Here is a 17,150-nt window from a genome sequence, read left to right on the forward strand (position 1 = left end):
AATAAGACAGGCATCCTGTATGAAGTGAAACTAGAGCTCTTATTCTTAGCTTATGGGGGCGTTTCTGGAGTTCATGAACCTCCAGAAATTGTGCAGATATTTGAGTAGATGAGCATTTTTTCTGGGAAAAGTCTCACAGCTCTCAGGTTCTCACAGGGGTTCACAGGGCCCAACATATTAAGAATGTAAATAAAAATAGGTGTACCTCATAGATGGTATCCACATGGACTTGGATCCCTCAGGCCCAAATTTAGAACAGACAGGTAGAAAGAGTACAGTAAAGTGAAGGAGATATTTGGGTGTCTGAAATTACACAAGACATGCCTCCCCTGGGGTTAGGAGGGCGGGTAGGGGCCCTCCCTTACCCATTGTTCATTGAGTGTTTATGTATCATTAAATGATACCTAGGCCCTGAAAGGGACTCACCACCCAGAAGACCTGGTCCTTGACTTTTTTGAGTTTGCTTGTTTGCTTTAATTTTTCTTGTTATGCCTTCCACAGAGCCCCGAGGTCTGATCTGTTTATCTAGCACATGGCCTCCTGTGGAAGTAGAGGGAGGAGAAGAGAGAGGTCCAGATCAGGAACCTTTGTGGACTGGCTAGACCTCTTAAACCCTCTGTGGCCTGAACTGGTCGTCTGTGCTGCAGTTGGTGCTTTGGGGAGGGCTGAGGCCTGAGACCTGTGGGATTGTATAGCAGGCCTGTCCACTCAACCCAGTGCCGCCTCCTCACATTTCCACACTCCGACCCTCTAGAAGACATCTTTGGCTTGTTGGCTTGGGCGATGACTCAGAGACACCTCAGCCCTGGCACTCTGTGCATTGGGAGTCTGGAACAGCTGGGACCCTGTAGACCAGGGGTCCTCAAACTTTTTAAACAGGGGGCCAGTTCACTGTCCCTCAGACCGTTGGAGGGCCAGACTATAGTTTAAAAAAAAACTATGAACAAATTCCTATGCACACTGCACATATCTTATTTTGAAGTAAAAAAACAAAACAGGAACAAATACAATATTTGTATTTGCATGTGGATCGCGGGCCGTAGTTTGAGGACCCCTGAGCCAGGGGATGGCCCAGAATCACAGCACCCTGGGCTTGGAGGGGGACCTGCTGCCTACTCCAGTTGCCCTCACCATAGAACCAGTGTGATATTATATGACAGCAGTGAACCTGTGGTGCCTCTAGAGCCTGGGTCCCAGACGTGGGGCTTCACAGCACCTCGAGGTGCTTCAGTCTTTTGGAGTTTATTATGTGTCTGTCACTGTGAGCTTCTGGAGGACCAAGGAATGGCTTCACAGCACCTCGAGATGCTTCAATCTTTTGGAGTTTATTCTGTGTCTGTCACTGTGAGCTTCTGGAGGACCAAGGAATTTGGTCTCTTCATCTTTAATGATCTAATGGCGGACATTTACTGAGCACTTACCTTGTGCCTGGTACCATTTTGAAGCAGCTGACATGGATTGGGCCAGTGATCCTTACCACAATCCTATGAGGAAATTCAGTTATTATCCCCGGGTTATAAACAGGGAGACTACAGCACAGGAATGCCGGGTCATACTTACGTGGTTTCATCGCTAGTAAGCAGGAGAGCCCAGGTTGACAGCCAGGCAGCCCGACTCCGGATTGGCTGCCAGCGCCGTGCCAGGGGACCCCTGCACTTATGGAGAGGAGCCCCGCAGAGCAGAAGTGCTCACTAGACATTTGCTAGTGAACAAGGGGAAGGAGACTCGGAGAAGGAATGAGGAGTGCATTCTGGGCTGAGTTCACCAATTTCTGGATGATGAAGGACAGCATTTGCCACCCAATCTCGAGGGAGCCATAGACACACCTTGTAAGGGCTGGCAGCATCGATTGCATCCATCATCTTCTTCCCAAGCCTATGGGGTAGGTACTAATACCAGCTCCATTTTACAGATAAAAATACAGAGGCCTCCAGATAGTAAATGTAAACTAAAGAAATGGAGAAAGGGGGCAGTGGTAGATTTTGGGGACCTTGCAGAGCCAAATCCTGTAATGTTTGTCCCCTTGGTCTCCCTGGACTCACAAGCCCCCTGGAGGGCGGAGGTCAGAGACTCATAGCAGGGCCCAGCTGCAGAGTAGAAGGTTCCACCAGATGGTGGGCCTTCCAGCCACCTCAGGAGAGGCTTGGGCAGGAAGGAGAGTCCAAACCTGACAGCTGCTCTGGGAGGGGCACTGCCCAGTTGGAACAGGCACAAGAGCTGCCTTCTGGAGGCACCCTGCCGGATGGCAGAAAGGAGGGGATCTGGTGGGCAGGCGGTATGGGGACCAGGGGGCCCTCTGATTCAGCATTTCAACAGCATTGTGACTACCAGAGGGCTTGCCCAAATATCAGCCCTGGCCTTGATGTCTTCCCTGCTAGTTTCTCTCTTCTGCTCCTGAGTCAGGGGCTTTGATCCCCATTCTAAAGTCGAGTCTTTTGACATCCTGCTCCTACAGCCGCTACTGGTTGGTCAGAGTTCAGATAAATGGGGATCTGAGAGTCTATGGGTATAGGGAGAAGGAGGCCTGTCGAGCCTCCAGGTAATGTGCACTGAGCACCCACTGTGCCAGACTCTGTGATGGACGTGGTGTATAATAGTGAGCACATTAGAGTCCGGTAAATACACAAAATAACTAGTGGTAGGACAAAGGTGTCGGAAGCCTACAGGGGCAGCTTCCCCCACTGAGCAGTTTTGCCTCCTTGTGTAACCCAGAAGCTCCCGAGGAAGCAGGCCTGGCCTATGACACGGGTCCTCTGTGCTCTGGCAAGTGCCTGTCCTGCCTGGTTTCCCAGCAGGCATTTCTGCTGTTGCTCCTGACTCCCAACCCCATGGGCGGCTCCTTGGGCACCCCAGCCCAGGGCAGGGGGGTTGGGGCTTCCTGGAGCAGGGTGTGGAGCCAGGAGTGGAACAGAGGAGCCATTGAACTGCCCACAAAGCTGCCACCTGGGCGCCCACGGGCACCAAGGGCTGGCGCTAGGGAGGCCCACGCCGGCCTGGGAGGGGTCGTGGCTCTAGGCACCGGCCCAGGACTCCAGTGGGAAGGGTGCTGAGTGCAGCTGTGACCAAGCTTGGTGAGGGAAGGGCTGGGGGGCTCTGTGGAGTTGGGGGCCACCGGTGCGTGGTTCTGGGTGCTTCTGCTCACTGGGCAGCTTCCAGGATCTCAATCCCCCTACCTGGTCCTCCACCCCACCCAGATTCATGCTTCCTCCCTCTTCTGAATGAACAAGAAAATGCGCTTCCTTTGTCCATTCTTCCTGTTTTATGTGAACTGATTTAACAAAGATTTACTGAGCACTTTTGGGCACTGGGAATTTAGCAGTAAACATTCTTGCCCTCAGGAAGCTCACAGTCTGCAGGAAGACAGATAATAAAGCAAGTATTCACTACACACATGATGACAGCCCAGCCCAGAGGCACTAACCTGACCTGGGGGGAGAATGGAAAGGCTTTCTGAAGGAAGAAAAGAATCTGATTCAGGCTTAGGGAAAGCTTTTGAGGTGAGAAAAAGAGCATTGAGCTTTTAGGTAACAATGTGATCTGAGATGGGTAAAGAGAAACCAAAGAGGAAAGTGGAATCTTAAAATCTCTTTAACTATGGACTTTTTATTGTAGCCGCTGGAGAGCCATTGCAAGGTTTAAGGATAGCGTGTCCGTTGATTCAGTTACTGTTGAGTTGCTGCCATGTGTGAGTTGTGAGTCTGGGTGCCAACTGGGCTGGGTACCCAACAGGCTGGCTCCAGAGCCCCCTTGGTCAAGTGGGTGGGGCCACTTGGGGGGGTGCCAGCTGGCCTGGGAGGAAGCAGTTAGGGGGAGGAGGGGTGAGTGGATTTATTTTCTTTACTTCTTAGAGGAAGGAGGATGAGGTGTGGTGGGCTCTGAGGGAGGTAGGAGGTGATCTAATAGAAACATTTTTCTAATAGAAACATTACTCTAGTGCCTACTGTGAGCTGGGTACTTACTGGAGCCAGAGAGACAAAAATGACAAAGGGCTCCAGGGTAGTGGCTGATCTGGTGGTGGGTTAGGAAGATCTGAGATGGTAGAATTCTCGGAAGCAGGCAGAGATCTGAGGGCAGAAAGGGGCTGGGCGGCTTGACTAGGACAAAATGGATCTGAATGAACAAGAAAATGCGCTTCCTTTGTCCATTCTTCCTGTTTTATGTGAACTGATTTAACAAAGATTTACTGAGCACTTTTGGGCACTGGGAATTTAGCAGTAAACATTCTTGCCCTCAGGAAGCTCACAGTCTGCAGGAAGACAGATAATAAAGCAAGTATTCACTACACACATGATGACAGCCCAGCCCAGAGGCACTAACCTGACCTGGGGGGAGAATGGAAAGGCTTTCTGAAGGAAGAAAAGAATCTGATTCAGGCTTAGGGAAAGCTTTTGAGGTGAGAAAAAGAGCATTGAGCTTTTAGGTAACAATGTGATCTGAGATGGGTAAAGAGAAACCAAAGAGGAAAGTGGAATCTTAAAATCTCTTTAACTATGGACTTTTTATTGTAGCCGCTGGAGAGCCCTTGCAAGGTTTAAGGATAGCGTGTCCGTTGATTCAGTTACTGTTGAGTTGCTGCCATGTGTGAGTTGTGAGTCTGGGTGCCAACTGGGCTGGGTACCCAACAGGCTGGCTCCAGAACCCCCTTGGTCAAGTGGGTGGGGCCACTTGGGGGGGTGCCAGCTGGCCTGGGAGGAAGCAGTTAGGGGGAGGAGGGGTGAGTGGATTTATTTTCTTTACTTCTTAGAGGAAGGAGGATGAGGTGTGGTGGGCTCTGAGGGAGGTAGGAGGTGATCTAATAGAAACATTTTTCTAATAGAAACATTACTCTAGTGCCTACTGTGAGCTGGGTACTTACTGGAGCCAGAGAGACAAAAATGACAAAGGGCTCCAGGGTAGTGGCTGATCTGGTGGTGGGTTAGGAAGATCTGAGATGGTAGAATTCTCGGAAGCAGGCAGAGATCTGAGGGCAGAAAGGGGCTGGGCGGCTTGACTAGGACAAAATGGAATAAGGTGGGAGCTGAAGAGCTGAAGGGTGAGATGGCAGGAGCCTTTGGGACATGCTTTGGAGACCCTTGGAGGGGTTTGCAGCAGCCCAAGGAACATGAAGAAGGGGTCTCTGAGGTGGGAAGCTTCCTTTTTCCATCTCTGCCTCACTAAGGGTCCCAGATCCGCTAACCCAGGGCAGGGAGGTCACCCTTACAGCTTCCCTGCTCAACTGGCTCCCACAGTCCTGATCTGTGGGATCTTGGCCCAGAACGAACAAAGCCTAGACCAAGAATGGGGGAGAGGCAGGAGTGGCCCCTCCCCATGCTGCTGGCCCCAGAGCCACCTCTTGTTAATGCAGTGCTCCCCTGAGGGGCTGGGTGGGCTGGGCTCTGTCTCTGCCGCAGCCAGTCCTCCCCTCCCTGCCCCCCAGGAGCCTGTGCCCAGCTTGGAGAAAGGCTCTATTGTCCTCAGTTGTGCCCCACCCTGAGCACCTTGAACTCCTCTGCAGGGTGTGTGGCTTGTGGTTCCCTCTGCCTTGACTGGGAGCAGAGACAGAGGGGTGGCCATGAGCCGCTTGTGTGGGAAAATGCAGGGGATGTGGAGGGCCAAGGCCAGGCCTTTCCTGTCCCTGTTCTCCACGAGCCCAGGGATTTCAGCAGAGCCCCAATCCTGGCTTTCCTCATGGCTGTCCTAAGGTTGTCTCTCTCTGGGACAGCCAAGGTGCCCACCGGTGGCAGGTTGGCAGCGTGATTTTGTACAAAGGATGCAGGTTCCAATCCTGGTTCCTCCACTTACTTGGAGTGGTCTTGGGTATGTTGTTCCCTACCTGCTTTGAGCCTCCATTTCCTTAAAACGGGATAATGATACCCACATGATGATTATGATGGATGTCATGCAGCTAAACCAGCAGAACTGTGGCATAGAATACTCAGTCTTTCTGTTCTTGATGGTCAGCAAATAATATTTGTTCAGCATCTGGTAACACACTGGTAGGCATGGACCAAGCTGATCTCCAAGTTGCCTCCTGTGCCCTGTCCACTCTTTGAACTCCATTGCAACCAGTTCTCTGAATGAATTCCCTCTGTGGAACCACCTGGTGTAAGCTCTTAGGCTGCCTGGACCCTGACTGAGGCAGGCTTTAAGGCCCAGAGTCTCATCCTGGCTATTTAGCCTAGGGGTTGGCCCAGAGGCACAAAATTAACAGAAAAGAAAGTACCATTTTTTGGGCAGCCTACTGGGAGACCCCTGCAACGGAAGAGCCAGGGCTTGTCCCCATCTAAGTTCAGAGCCTGGGGCTCCAGGTCTAAGGCAGCCTGTCCAGGACTCTTGCTCCTGTGGATAGAGCATCTGGGGAGCAGCTGTCTCTCAGATGTCTGATGCCTGCTCTCTTCCCACAGTTGGCAATCCTAGAAGACTATGCGGACCCGTTTGATGTCCAGGAGACTGGTGACGGCCTAGTAGGAGCTTCAGGAGCCCCAGAGAAGGTCCCGGAAAACGATGGCTACATGGAGCCCTATGAGGCCCAAAAGATGATGGCCGGTGAGTGATAGAGTAAGGGAGGGTGTTGGGGGAAGTTGTTCCCTGAGGCTTGAGTATCTGCAAAACAGGCTTTGGGACCCACACGTCTTAAGAACTGATTCCTTGGTCTCTAGAGTGTTCCCTGAGGCTTGAGTATCTGCAAAACAAGCTTTGGTACCCACACGTCTTAAGAACTGATTCCTTGGTCTCTAGAAAATATGGAGAATGCCTTTGCTGGGTCTTCGGGGAAGGTGACCACTACTGTCAAGATAGTCACTTTGGAGAAGGAGCTGTGATTTGTGGTACCTGAGACCTGAGGTGGTAGAGAAGGCACACAACCAAAGGTCAGACAGATGGAAGCATTTGGGATAGTGAGGAAGGGCAAGATAGTGGTGTGGGCTGGGGGTCATTGGTCCCTAAAAGAGAATCACTAGCTTTGGAGAAGGTGGTAAGTTTGAAACGATGTTATGACAATTGGAAACGCATGACTATAAGTGCAGATGCAATGCCCATGATGCTGGGCAAGTAGTTGAAGGAGTGAGGGCAGGAAGAAATGGATGAGCCTGGCTCTGGGGAGCAGAGACCAAGAAAGGGCCCAGGGAAAGACCAAATGGGGGCAAGCAGACAGGAGGACAGGGGTGAGTCAGTCTAAGCCAAGGTCCCAAGGCAGGATGAAAGGAAGATGTTCACAGGAGAGGCAAGATGAGAGAGGCCAAGAGGGGCATTGATAGGCCTTAAAGGCTGGAATGAGGCATTTGGACTTGCTCCAAAAGGGGAAGGGGAGCCATTATGGATTCTTGAGCAAGAAAGCAACAGGACAAATAAGGCATTTTAAGAGGATTACAGAGGCTTTGGTGTACAGAAGAGACTAGAAGAACTGGGCATCAATCAGAAAGATGAGTTAGCAGGCTGTTGTGAAAATTACTGAGGCTTTACAGAACCAATAATTACCACCCTTTTCTTCCCCTCTGGAGCTTGGAAATAATTGAGAAATAAGATCAAGGAAACAGAAAATGGAGATAACAATGTCAGTTTTCTTACTGATAAAGGTGATTGGAGAACATTACTTATCTATGTCACTACAATGGGCTTCTTAATACTTCCCCACAGAATTAAACTTGCCCACTCAGGCTTGGGCAATGTAGCATGACTTTAGGCCCTTGCACAGGGGCAGGAGGAAAAAGAACCAGAATGTTCTCTCTGTATAAGAAAGCAGATCAGATAAACTGCTCGCCCTCCTTAGAAGAGGTGGGAGACGGGCAGAGGGCAGTCAGGAGTGTTATTCCATGGAGCCAATGAAACAAGATCCTGAAGAATGGAGGTTCGCCCTAGTAGTAATCTAGATGTGGAGAGATGAGGGTGAGACTCATCAGGCATTGGCAATGACAGATGGGACTCAGACAGTGAAGGAGGGCCAGGACCAAGGAGAGCAGTATAGTAGACAGAAATGGAGACAGTGGGAGGGTGGCTACCATATTTAGATCAGAGGGGTGTGGCCCCCTAGGACAGCAGCTGCCAACCTTTGGACCTCACGGACCACCAGTGGTCCGCAGACCACCGGTTGGCAACCGCTGCCCTAGGAGGCCCGTGAGTGCCCTGGGATTGATGAGAAAATCTGCACATAGGGGGAGCTCCATAGCTTTTATCAGTTTCACTGGGGTCAGAGATCTCAAAAAGAAAATCACAGAACAGACTAGAAGAACATTCGGGGAGAGTGGTGAGTTTGAAACATCGAACTGAAACATCTTTAAGGCAACTAGAAACATAGATGCAAAGCATTCGACTGGGCAAGTAGTGCAAGGATGAGGCCTGGGAGAAATGAATGAGACTTGGCCTTGGGAAACTGAGACCAAGAGAGGATCCAGTAAAAGAGACCAAATGGGAGGACAGTCCACGAAGGGGACAGATTCAAGGATGGGGTGGTCAGCAGTGTCTGAGCAACAAAGGATTGTCATATTGTGAATGGTATCACTTGGGACACAAGGAAATAAATGGAGTTGGGTAGCAAGGAGATGGACTAGGAGAGGACCCTGACTTGGTTTCCTAAATGTGTACGCCTCAGCTCCCCAGGATCCTTGCCCAGGATCCTTTTTCTGTCTTTCATTCGGGTGCCGCTGCCCCTGCCTCTGTTGGGTCCCATGCTTTTGGAACCCCGGAGGTGTTTTGAGGGAGAGGGACCCTGTATGTGTGCCCCAGAGCCACCGGCATCTGTGAAGGAAACCTGTCTGGTTGCTGGGAGCACTGCTGGGGGGCTGAGCCAGGCAGCCAGGCTCTCACGCCTCCCTCCTGCTTGCCCTGGTAGAGATCCGGGGCTCCAAGGAGACGGCCACTCAGCCCCTGCCTCTGTATGACACACCCTATGAGCCAGAAGAGGAGGGAGCCACCCCTGAGGGCGAGGGGGCCCCTTGGCCCCGGGAGTCCCGCCTGCCTGAGGATGATGAGAGGCCGCCCGAGGAGTATGACCAGCCCTGGGAGTGGAAGAAGGAGCGGATTTCTAAAGCCTTTGCTGGTGAGTCCTGGGCGGAGAGGGCAGGTCCACTGGGGCCTCTGGGCAGCTTTCTGGGCTCGGGGGAGTGAAGGAGAGGCACCCTGGGAGGGGAGGCCCAGGAGGGAAGTGTAGTTGAGTCTTCACCATGGAGCTCTGAGTTGGCAGGTGGACAAGGCGCTGTGTACAGAGTCAGGGTGTGGGCACAAGAGGAGGATGAAAGCGTCTCCCTGCATCACCACCTCCGACGCCCAGAGGCTGGGGCCACTTCCACCTTTTGGGGGACTGGGTATATTTAAAAATAAAGAAATTCCAAACAAAATTATAAAACTTGTGGCATATGTTAAATACTTAACAAAAGAGGGCATTAACCTTCCAAACAATGCAAACAGCTGCCTCTGTAACCGTTAGAGATGCCAACCCTGAGTTAGCGGCTGTGTCTCCCAGTGGTAGGCCATGCAGACCAGGGGTGCCTACCCCCCGAGGGGTTTCTGAGAAATCCCCGTCACTGAGTGAGGGTAGGTTTCTTCTGTACCGAGCACCCCAGTGGCCATCCCAGGCCTGGAGTCCGACATGGAGAGGTGTGTGTGGGTGGTTTGAGTTGGGGGGTAGGGGGCACAAGAGCTTTAACTCCTGGATCCTTGATTCAGTGAGGACTTAAATGCCATTAGACCCCCTTTCCATTCCAAGTCCCTCTTACTCCTCCTTGGGCAAGAGGCTCATCTTGGCGCTGGACCCAGCTCTTTGCTCTGTGGGGAAGCCCACCCTGGCAGCCAGACTGAGAAACCACACGGTGTCTCATTTGTTTCCTGTAAAGCGCGCACCATTGAGGATGGGCCGCTTATCTCCAGAAGTCTCCTTGGAGAATCAATACTGTTTGGCTTGCTTAATGGGAAAATCTATGCTCGTCATTAGGAAACCTTGTTAGCAGTCCTGGTGCCGCCCGTGGCATCACTCTTCTCATTGTCAGGGCTTGGGATTTAGGGTGTGGGGGGCAAGTTTCATAAAACATCTGCCCCCACATCTGAGTATCCCTAACAACCTGGGGCTGGGCTGTCTCAGCGAGGCGGTGGGGAAAGGAGGGATGGAGGAGGCCGAGGGAACCTGGGGTGGTGCTAGGAGACATGGGCAGCTCCTCATCCCTCTTTTCCTCCTTTCCTGGCCCCTCTGGTTCCTGGAAGCTTGTGAGGTCAAATGAAGGGGATCCGCAGGGCTGACAGCAAGACCCTGCTTTTGCCACCTGAGCCTCCCACCTTTGACCCTGCCAGCCCAGGGTGGTCAGTATGGCTCCACCCGGCCTTCTGAGAGTCCTGCTCCCTATTCAGAAGCCAAACCTGCCTCCCCTCTGACCCTCCTCCTTTCTAGGCTGTCCTGTGTCCTGGCTCTGGGTTTTGGTGTCTCAATCTCTGCCTCTCTCTGTCTCTGTCTCTCTCTCTGTCCCTGTCCCTGCCTGTCTCTCTCCTCCCTGCTGTGCTACTGGTTCCAGTTGACATTAAGGTCATCAAAGACCTACCTTGGCCTCCACCGGTGGGACAGCTGGACAGCAGCCCCTCCCTGCCCGACGGGGACAGGGACGTCTCCGGTCCAGCCTCACCCCTCCCCGAGCCCAGCCTGGAGGATGGCAGCGGTGGGTCCTGTCGGGGCTTCTGGCCAGGGTGACGTGTCCTCTCATCCCTTGGGCCCTGGGGGCGTGGGTTGGAGGAGCCAAGAGGTGGGGCATGGTTTGAAGGACCCAGGAGCAACCCCTCTCTTCTGAGGAAGAAGGAAGGGAGAAAGTACACATCTCCCCTCCCTCCCCAAACGTGGGGAAGGTGTCTCCTAAGGGAAATCCCACGGAAACCCACTCTTCTAAATCCACTGCTTTGGGTCGTGCTTTGCCTGACCAGACTTCAGCAATGCAAACAACTCCTGAGATGGGGGCGACTAGCTCGCACAGCAGGTGTCTAGCTCCTCAGATAAAGGAAAGGGTCTGCTCCTTGCAGTTGGTGTCTGAAAGATAATAAGGGCTTGAAAGTGCTACAAGGAGAGAAAAATAGTCCAAGTGGGGAGAAAGAAGGCACTGAACACCTCATCTGCGTTCAGTTTTACCCAGAATGGGCAGTTGAGGGGAGTGGGGGGCGGTGCATCTCTGCACGTGCACAGAGGCCTGAGCACCTGTTGGTACATGTGTGCCCGAGTGTGAGTGGGGATTTTGTAGATACAGGATGTCACCTGTGCATGTGTGCCTCTGTCCATGTGGTCTGCTGGCTTCAGCTGTCCCTGTGCAGGCTCAGCAGTCAGGTCTGCCCTGGTCTGGGAGGGCAGAGCGCCCTCTACTGGGTTTCTGTGGGGGTGGGGAGGGGAGTCTGTGGGCAGCGACCTTGGGAGCGGGGGATGGGTGGACCGGCTGGCGGCTTTGGGCAGGATTAGCCTGTCAGGATGGCACCAAGGGGAATCAGATAATTGTTCTCAGATCGATAAGTCATTTCTACAGAATGGCTTGGCAGGGTGATTTGGAGAACGGTAATGAACTCTGAGGAGGAGAAAGAAACAATATTATCAGCACTGAAGCCACCCCGAGGAGGATGGAATAGGGGAAGGCAGTCAGCTGCTCCCCAGGGAGAAGCTTAAGTGGTTCCTCTTGTTGCTCCTCTCCCCTCTTCTCCCACCGTGTGGGGACTGGGAGGCCCTGTGTGGCACCGGAGGGCTGAGCCCCACCTTCACCTCCACCCCTGCCCCTCCTGGGGGATGGACCCAGAATTCCATCCCTAGAGCCAGTCAGGCCCATGAGCATGTCCAGGAAATGGGGGTGGGGTACTGGCTATTCTATAGGGCTCTACTTCTAGGTTCCTCAGTGGCTGTGACTGGTATGTTCCCCACAGCCCAGTTTGAAGGATCTGAGAAGAGCTGCCTGTCACCCGGCCTGGAGGAGAAGGGGCGTCTACCTCCCCGACTCTCTGCAGGGAACCCCAAGTCAGCCAAGCCCCTAAGCATGGAGCCCAGCAGTCCCCTGGGGGAGTGGACAGACCCAGCACTGCCTCTGGAAAACCAGGTGTGAGTGTCTGTGTCCAGCTGGGGGCTCTCCCCTCTCCCTTCCCTTCCTAGCACTTGCCTGAGGGGACACCCCAAATGGGTGGGCCTGGTCAGCGAGGCACCCAGCAGAGATGCTCCCCTTCCTCTCTCTCATCCGCAGCTGGTACCATGGGGCCATCAGTCGAACAGATGCCGAGAACCTGCTCCGGCTGTGCAAAGAGGCCAGCTACCTGGTGCGCAACAGTGAGACCAGCAAGAATGACTTCTCCCTGTCCCTCAAGTGAGTGGGGCTGGCTGGCTGGCAGTTTTAGACAGGATTAGCCTGTGAGGGTGGCACCAAGGATAATCAGTGGGAGGACAACCGCCAGGACAGGAGGAGACCCTAATATTCTCAGGCCCAGCCAAGCTGGGGAGAACCCCATCCCCCATGAACCTTTGCCGACTCTGGGCCACACCCTAAGGGTCTGAGCTCAGCCCCTGCTCTCAAGGAGCTCATAGTTTCTTGGGGGAAATAGTTAAGCTGTTGTCCAGTTCAGAAGGGTTCTGTCCCTTACTAGCTGTGTGGCCTCGGTCCCCTTAATCTCTCTGGGCCTCAGTTTCCTTAACTTACAAAGTGAGGGAATAATATCTACTTTATAGGGATGATTAAATGTATGGGAAGCACTTGCCGTGGTGCTAAGTGCCCAATAAATGATCACCATCATCATCATTAATGGCAGTCGGAAATGTTCTAAAAGCACAGGCAAGGAGATAGGAGCTTTGCCTGAAAGGATCTACAGGGTGAGATGGAGGCTGGGTCCTGGGAGGAGGACAGGGCTGTGGACACTATGAAGAAGCGGACAGGAGGTCTGGTTGCTGGTGGCTGACAACTGAGCTTTATTTAAAGATCCTGGAAGAGGTCAGGGAGGTCGGCCCTCCCTTCCTATCAGCCCTCCTCCCTGGGAGCAGATACACAGGCCAGGATTGGCTTCCCAGGCTCTCCTGGTGGGATGGCAAGTCCTCTCCTTGGCACCCGAGAGTGCCCCCTGGTAGAGCCTGTACTCCACAGGACCGCCTGTCAGAGCGGTGTGTCCATTCACACACACACACACCCCTCCCCCGCCACTACTGGAGCATCTATATCACCTTCTACCACGTTTTCTGGGTGCAATAGAATATAGATATACCCGTCTTCAAACAAATCCAATATATGGAAATTTGGGACTACTAAACAGATACATTTGAAGATAATTATTCAACTTCACTAAAAGATAATGAAGAAGAAAAAAAAGCCAGACTATAGTCATAACCTGAGTTTTATTCTTGGGTTTAATAAAATTAGCTATGTGACCCGAGGCAACCTTAACCCCTCTGGGCCTTGGTTTCTCCATTTGCAAAATGGAGAATGGTTACTTCTTAGGTTTCTTCCAGCTCTCATACTCTGGGAGTCTGCAAATTATCATAAAATCAAAGGAGCATTTGGGAAAAATTTGTCAAAAATGTGATTTACATAACTTCCGGAATGTGTATTGCTTTAAAGATTATAGTTAAGATTCATAGAGCATATACTATATGCCAAATAGCAGCATATACACCATCTCTTAAACCAACTAGCATCCTGCAAAACCAATCTCTTTTTATAAACAAAAATAGATTCAAAGAGGTATGACTTGCTCAAGGCCACCAGCTAATAAAGTTCTAAGAGCAGAATTTTTTATTGATTTTTTTACAGAGAGGAAGGGAGAGAGATAGAGAGTTAGAAACATCGATGAGAGAGAAACATCGATCAGCTGCCTCCTGCACATCTCCTACTGGGGATGTGTCTGCAACCCAGGTACATGCCCTTGACCGGAATCGAACCCGGGACCCTTCAGTCCGCAGGCCGACGCTCTATCCACTGAGCCAAACAACCGGTTTCTAAGAGCAGAATTTTTAAAAAATATATTTTTATTGATGTGAGAGAGTGAGGGAGAGGGGGACAGAGATAGAAACATCAATGATGAGAGAGAATCATTGATTGGCTGCCTCCTGTATGCCCCCCCTACTGGGGATCGAGCCTGCAACCCAGGAATCGAACCGGGGACCCTTCAATCCACAGGCCAATGCTCTATCCACTGAGCCAGACTGGTTAGGGCCAAGAGCAGGATTTGAATCCAGCTCAGTCTGACTCTAATAACTACACTGTTCCTCCATTGCACAGCTCCACCCCTCAAGTCTGGAATAGTCTAAGGCAAGTGGAGACTGCAGGGGTCTGGCTCCCTAGCAGAGCACGGCAGAACACAGCCCTGCCTTAGCCTGGGGTGCAAAGGGGGAGGCACGTCTGGACGCCTGGCTCCAGCCCTGGCTGATCTGGCCCCGCCAGCAACTGTCTGCCAGAGCCTCGTTCACATATAAATGGCTTTTCTGAAACACAATTATGGTTTCTCTTCTCTCTGTAATGGAAGGGCTTTCATTGGTAATTAAACAGCTTCCTCCACAAGTCAAGCCAGCCCTGGCTCTGCTTCCCAGCTAGTCCCTCCCCGGCCCCCGGAGGGTCTGGCACGGGTTCTGCTGTGTCCTAATGGACCCTTGGGACTTTGTCCCAGGAGGTCAGTTATCCAGATGGAAGCTGAGCTCTCAGCTTCCAGCTCTGGTCTCTGGCTACTTGTTGCCCTGTTTGCCCAGATCTGTCCCTCAAAGAGAAGATACAATGCACAGGTGTTAGGAGAGGTGATGTTCCCAAGTGGACTGTGGGAAGGGAGCCATCCCCAAACTGCGAGAGGGTGAGGGAAGGCAGGGTCCACACTGCTGCCCACAGCCTTGGGCCCGGGCCTAGGCATAGGACAGACAGGGGAGGGGATCACTTACTGCCTCCCCTTTCTACAGTCCCCAGGGGCTGTGCATTTTCCTGAGGCCCTTGGCTCCTTTCCCAGGGCCTGTGTGGTCACCATCAGCCTCAGCAGTTATCTCAGACCAACAGATGAAGGATGGCCCCACGCCCTGACACCCACACCCAGAACTGGGGCTTCCAGCAGGCTTTGGGGCACTGTACCCTGGGGAGGGAAGGATGGAGTTAAGGGCCTGTGTTTTCCTCCCATCCCTTTACTCTCCCCGCTTTCTAACTGCTGGGCCTAGTGAAATGGGTCCAGAGGCCTCTTTTAACCCAGGCAGGGGAGGCAAGCGAGGAGGTATTCCAGCTTCGCCTCTCAAGAGCAAGGGCCTCACCAGGAGTCCTGCCTCACACACCTGCTTCTGAGTCCTGTCCTTGTCCCCAGGTAGGCTCTGACCAGCAGGGCTCCCCTAAGCAGTGCTGACCACTTGCCAGTGAGTGGGTTTCAGGCCTGGGGCCTGGGCTGTAGTAGTTTGGACAAATGTTGTTCTTGCTGGGGCCCCACCCCCACTCTAAGGCTGAGGGTGCCCAGACATCTGAGAGACTGCCAGAGCTGGGGGGAGGGGAAGGGCGAGGGATAAGGGGTGTGGGGGAGAGACAGGGTCCTTGTCTATGGTCAGGGCCGGGCACTACTGCTGACTTCCTTTCCTAGATTGTGCCGGGAGATGGGAGAGGCAGTGGGCATGTCCTCTCTGAGGAGGGCATGGAGCAGCAGCCTCACCCATGACGTCAGCCCAGGCTGAAGGGCTGGATGGGTGGGCTGGGTGCTTGGCTCAAGGCCAGTTAGCAGGAGGGTGAAGGGATGTCCCTAGGACAAGGTGGCTGGCTCTCCCCAGATTTGGGGAGCAGCTCACCTCCTCCCCTAGTATCTGCAAGAGAGAGCCCGAACCAAGATTCTCTTGGTTGTCACATCCACCCACCACTACTGCCCTGCCAAGGGTGTCTGTGTTTCCACAGGAGTGACCAAGAGCCTCACTGGTGCCCTCCCGCACAGCTCGGAAAGGGGGATGGGTAAACTGGTCCTGGCCACATAGGCTGGAAGGCAGGAGTGCCCGGATACCAGGGTTTGGGGTGGGGGCGAGGGGTGTTGGTCCCTCCAGTTTCCACCTGTACACACCCTGTACACTCACTGCAAGCACATTCCTGGCACACCCTGTGCCCTCACCACAAAGCCAATACCTACTGCTACCTACTCACAAAATCCCCTCCGCCCCCTCCCTGCTTTCTGGACTGACCTCCATCTTCCACAGCCACCTCCACTCTCTGCTGGTTTGGAACAAGACCTTGGCTGCAGGGCTGGGGGAGGGAGGGGCCTGGAAGGGGCCCCCACTCACCAGGGTCTCCTCTCCTCTTCCCAGGAGCAGTCAGGGCTTCATGCATATGAAGCTGTCTCGGACCAAGGAACACAAGTATGTGCTGGGCCAGAACAGCCCGCCCTTCAGCAGCGTCCCCGAGATCGTGCACCACTACGCCAGCCGCAAGCTGCCCATTAAGGGGGCCGAGCACATGTCCCTGCTCTACCCCGTGGCCATCCGGACTCTGTAGGAGTGAGGCTTGGGCACTGCGGCAGATCTGGACCCAGTCCTGTGCCCGTCCCCTGGCTGAGGGCTGTGGTCCTTCCCAGGGCCGTGCTCTCCCAAGCCTTTCTTCCCCTCTCCCTGGGATGGAGTGGAAACTGGAGATTCCTTAATTTATTCTAAAGAGTAAGGGCTATGGGGCCTTGGAGGAAGCGGAGGTCTGGAGCTGAGGAGAGAAGAACCCCTGGGGAGAAAGGGCAGCCCCTGGAGGAAGGGGGCTTCCAAACCGCGAGTCTCCCGAAGAGTTTAAGATCCGCAGCTGCAGGCCCCGCCTCTGGGGCAGAGGTGGCAACCTACTTCCCCTCCGCCCTCTACCCCCGGGTCAGTACGAGGCGGAGCAGAATGCAGGCCCGCAGGGCACCCTGACCTCTTCCCCTCCACCCCCAAACGATCGGCAGACCCCTGGGGTGGAGATGGCATTGGGGCGGGAGAGGCGGGAAAGGGATCGGGACGGAGGGAATTCGTGCGGTCCCCCGGCCGTTCCGGCTCCCGGCCAGAGGCAATAAATAAACCCAGTGCTGCCAGGCACTGCCGCGTCTGCGCCTTCCGCGCCGCACCCCGGGCTGACGGGTGGGGAGCGGCGAAGCGAGCACAGATCCGTTTATAAATCAGCTCTGGAGCAGACACAGGCCGGCTGTGAAAAGCGCTTTCGAAGCATCAAGTTCCTTCCTTTGACGAGATATCAAAACATCCCCCACTGCCCCTGCCCCGGCTGGGGGGTGGG

General features: G+C 53.5%; 1 protein-coding gene across 7 annotated transcripts in view; it reads left to right on the forward strand.

The window, feature by feature from the left end:
* Positions 1 to 16,954, forward strand: part of SHF (Src homology 2 domain containing F) — an 18,022-nt gene extending 1,068 nt beyond the window's left edge. The window contains exons 2-7 of one of the 7 annotated variants that reach the window (XM_014548771.1): positions 6,384 to 6,525; positions 8,807 to 9,013; positions 10,476 to 10,616; positions 11,851 to 12,020; positions 12,162 to 12,281; positions 16,208 to 16,297. In XM_014548771.1, the coding sequence (XP_014404257.1) occupies positions 6,492 to 6,525; positions 8,807 to 9,013; positions 10,476 to 10,616; positions 11,851 to 12,020; positions 12,162 to 12,248 (639 nt within the window). In that variant the 5' untranslated portion in view covers positions 6,384 to 6,491 and the 3' untranslated portion in view covers positions 12,249 to 12,281; positions 16,208 to 16,297. The other 6 variants (XM_014548768.1, XM_014548767.1, XM_014548769.1 and 3 more) reach the window with 6 other exon arrangements.
* Positions 16,955 to 17,150: the final 196 nt, after the last annotated feature.

This window comes from Myotis brandtii, unplaced genomic scaffold, assembly GCF_000412655.1.
Source record: "Myotis brandtii unplaced genomic scaffold, ASM41265v1 scaffold521, whole genome shotgun sequence".
Lineage (NCBI taxonomy): Eukaryota > Metazoa > Chordata > Mammalia > Chiroptera > Vespertilionidae > Myotis > Myotis brandtii.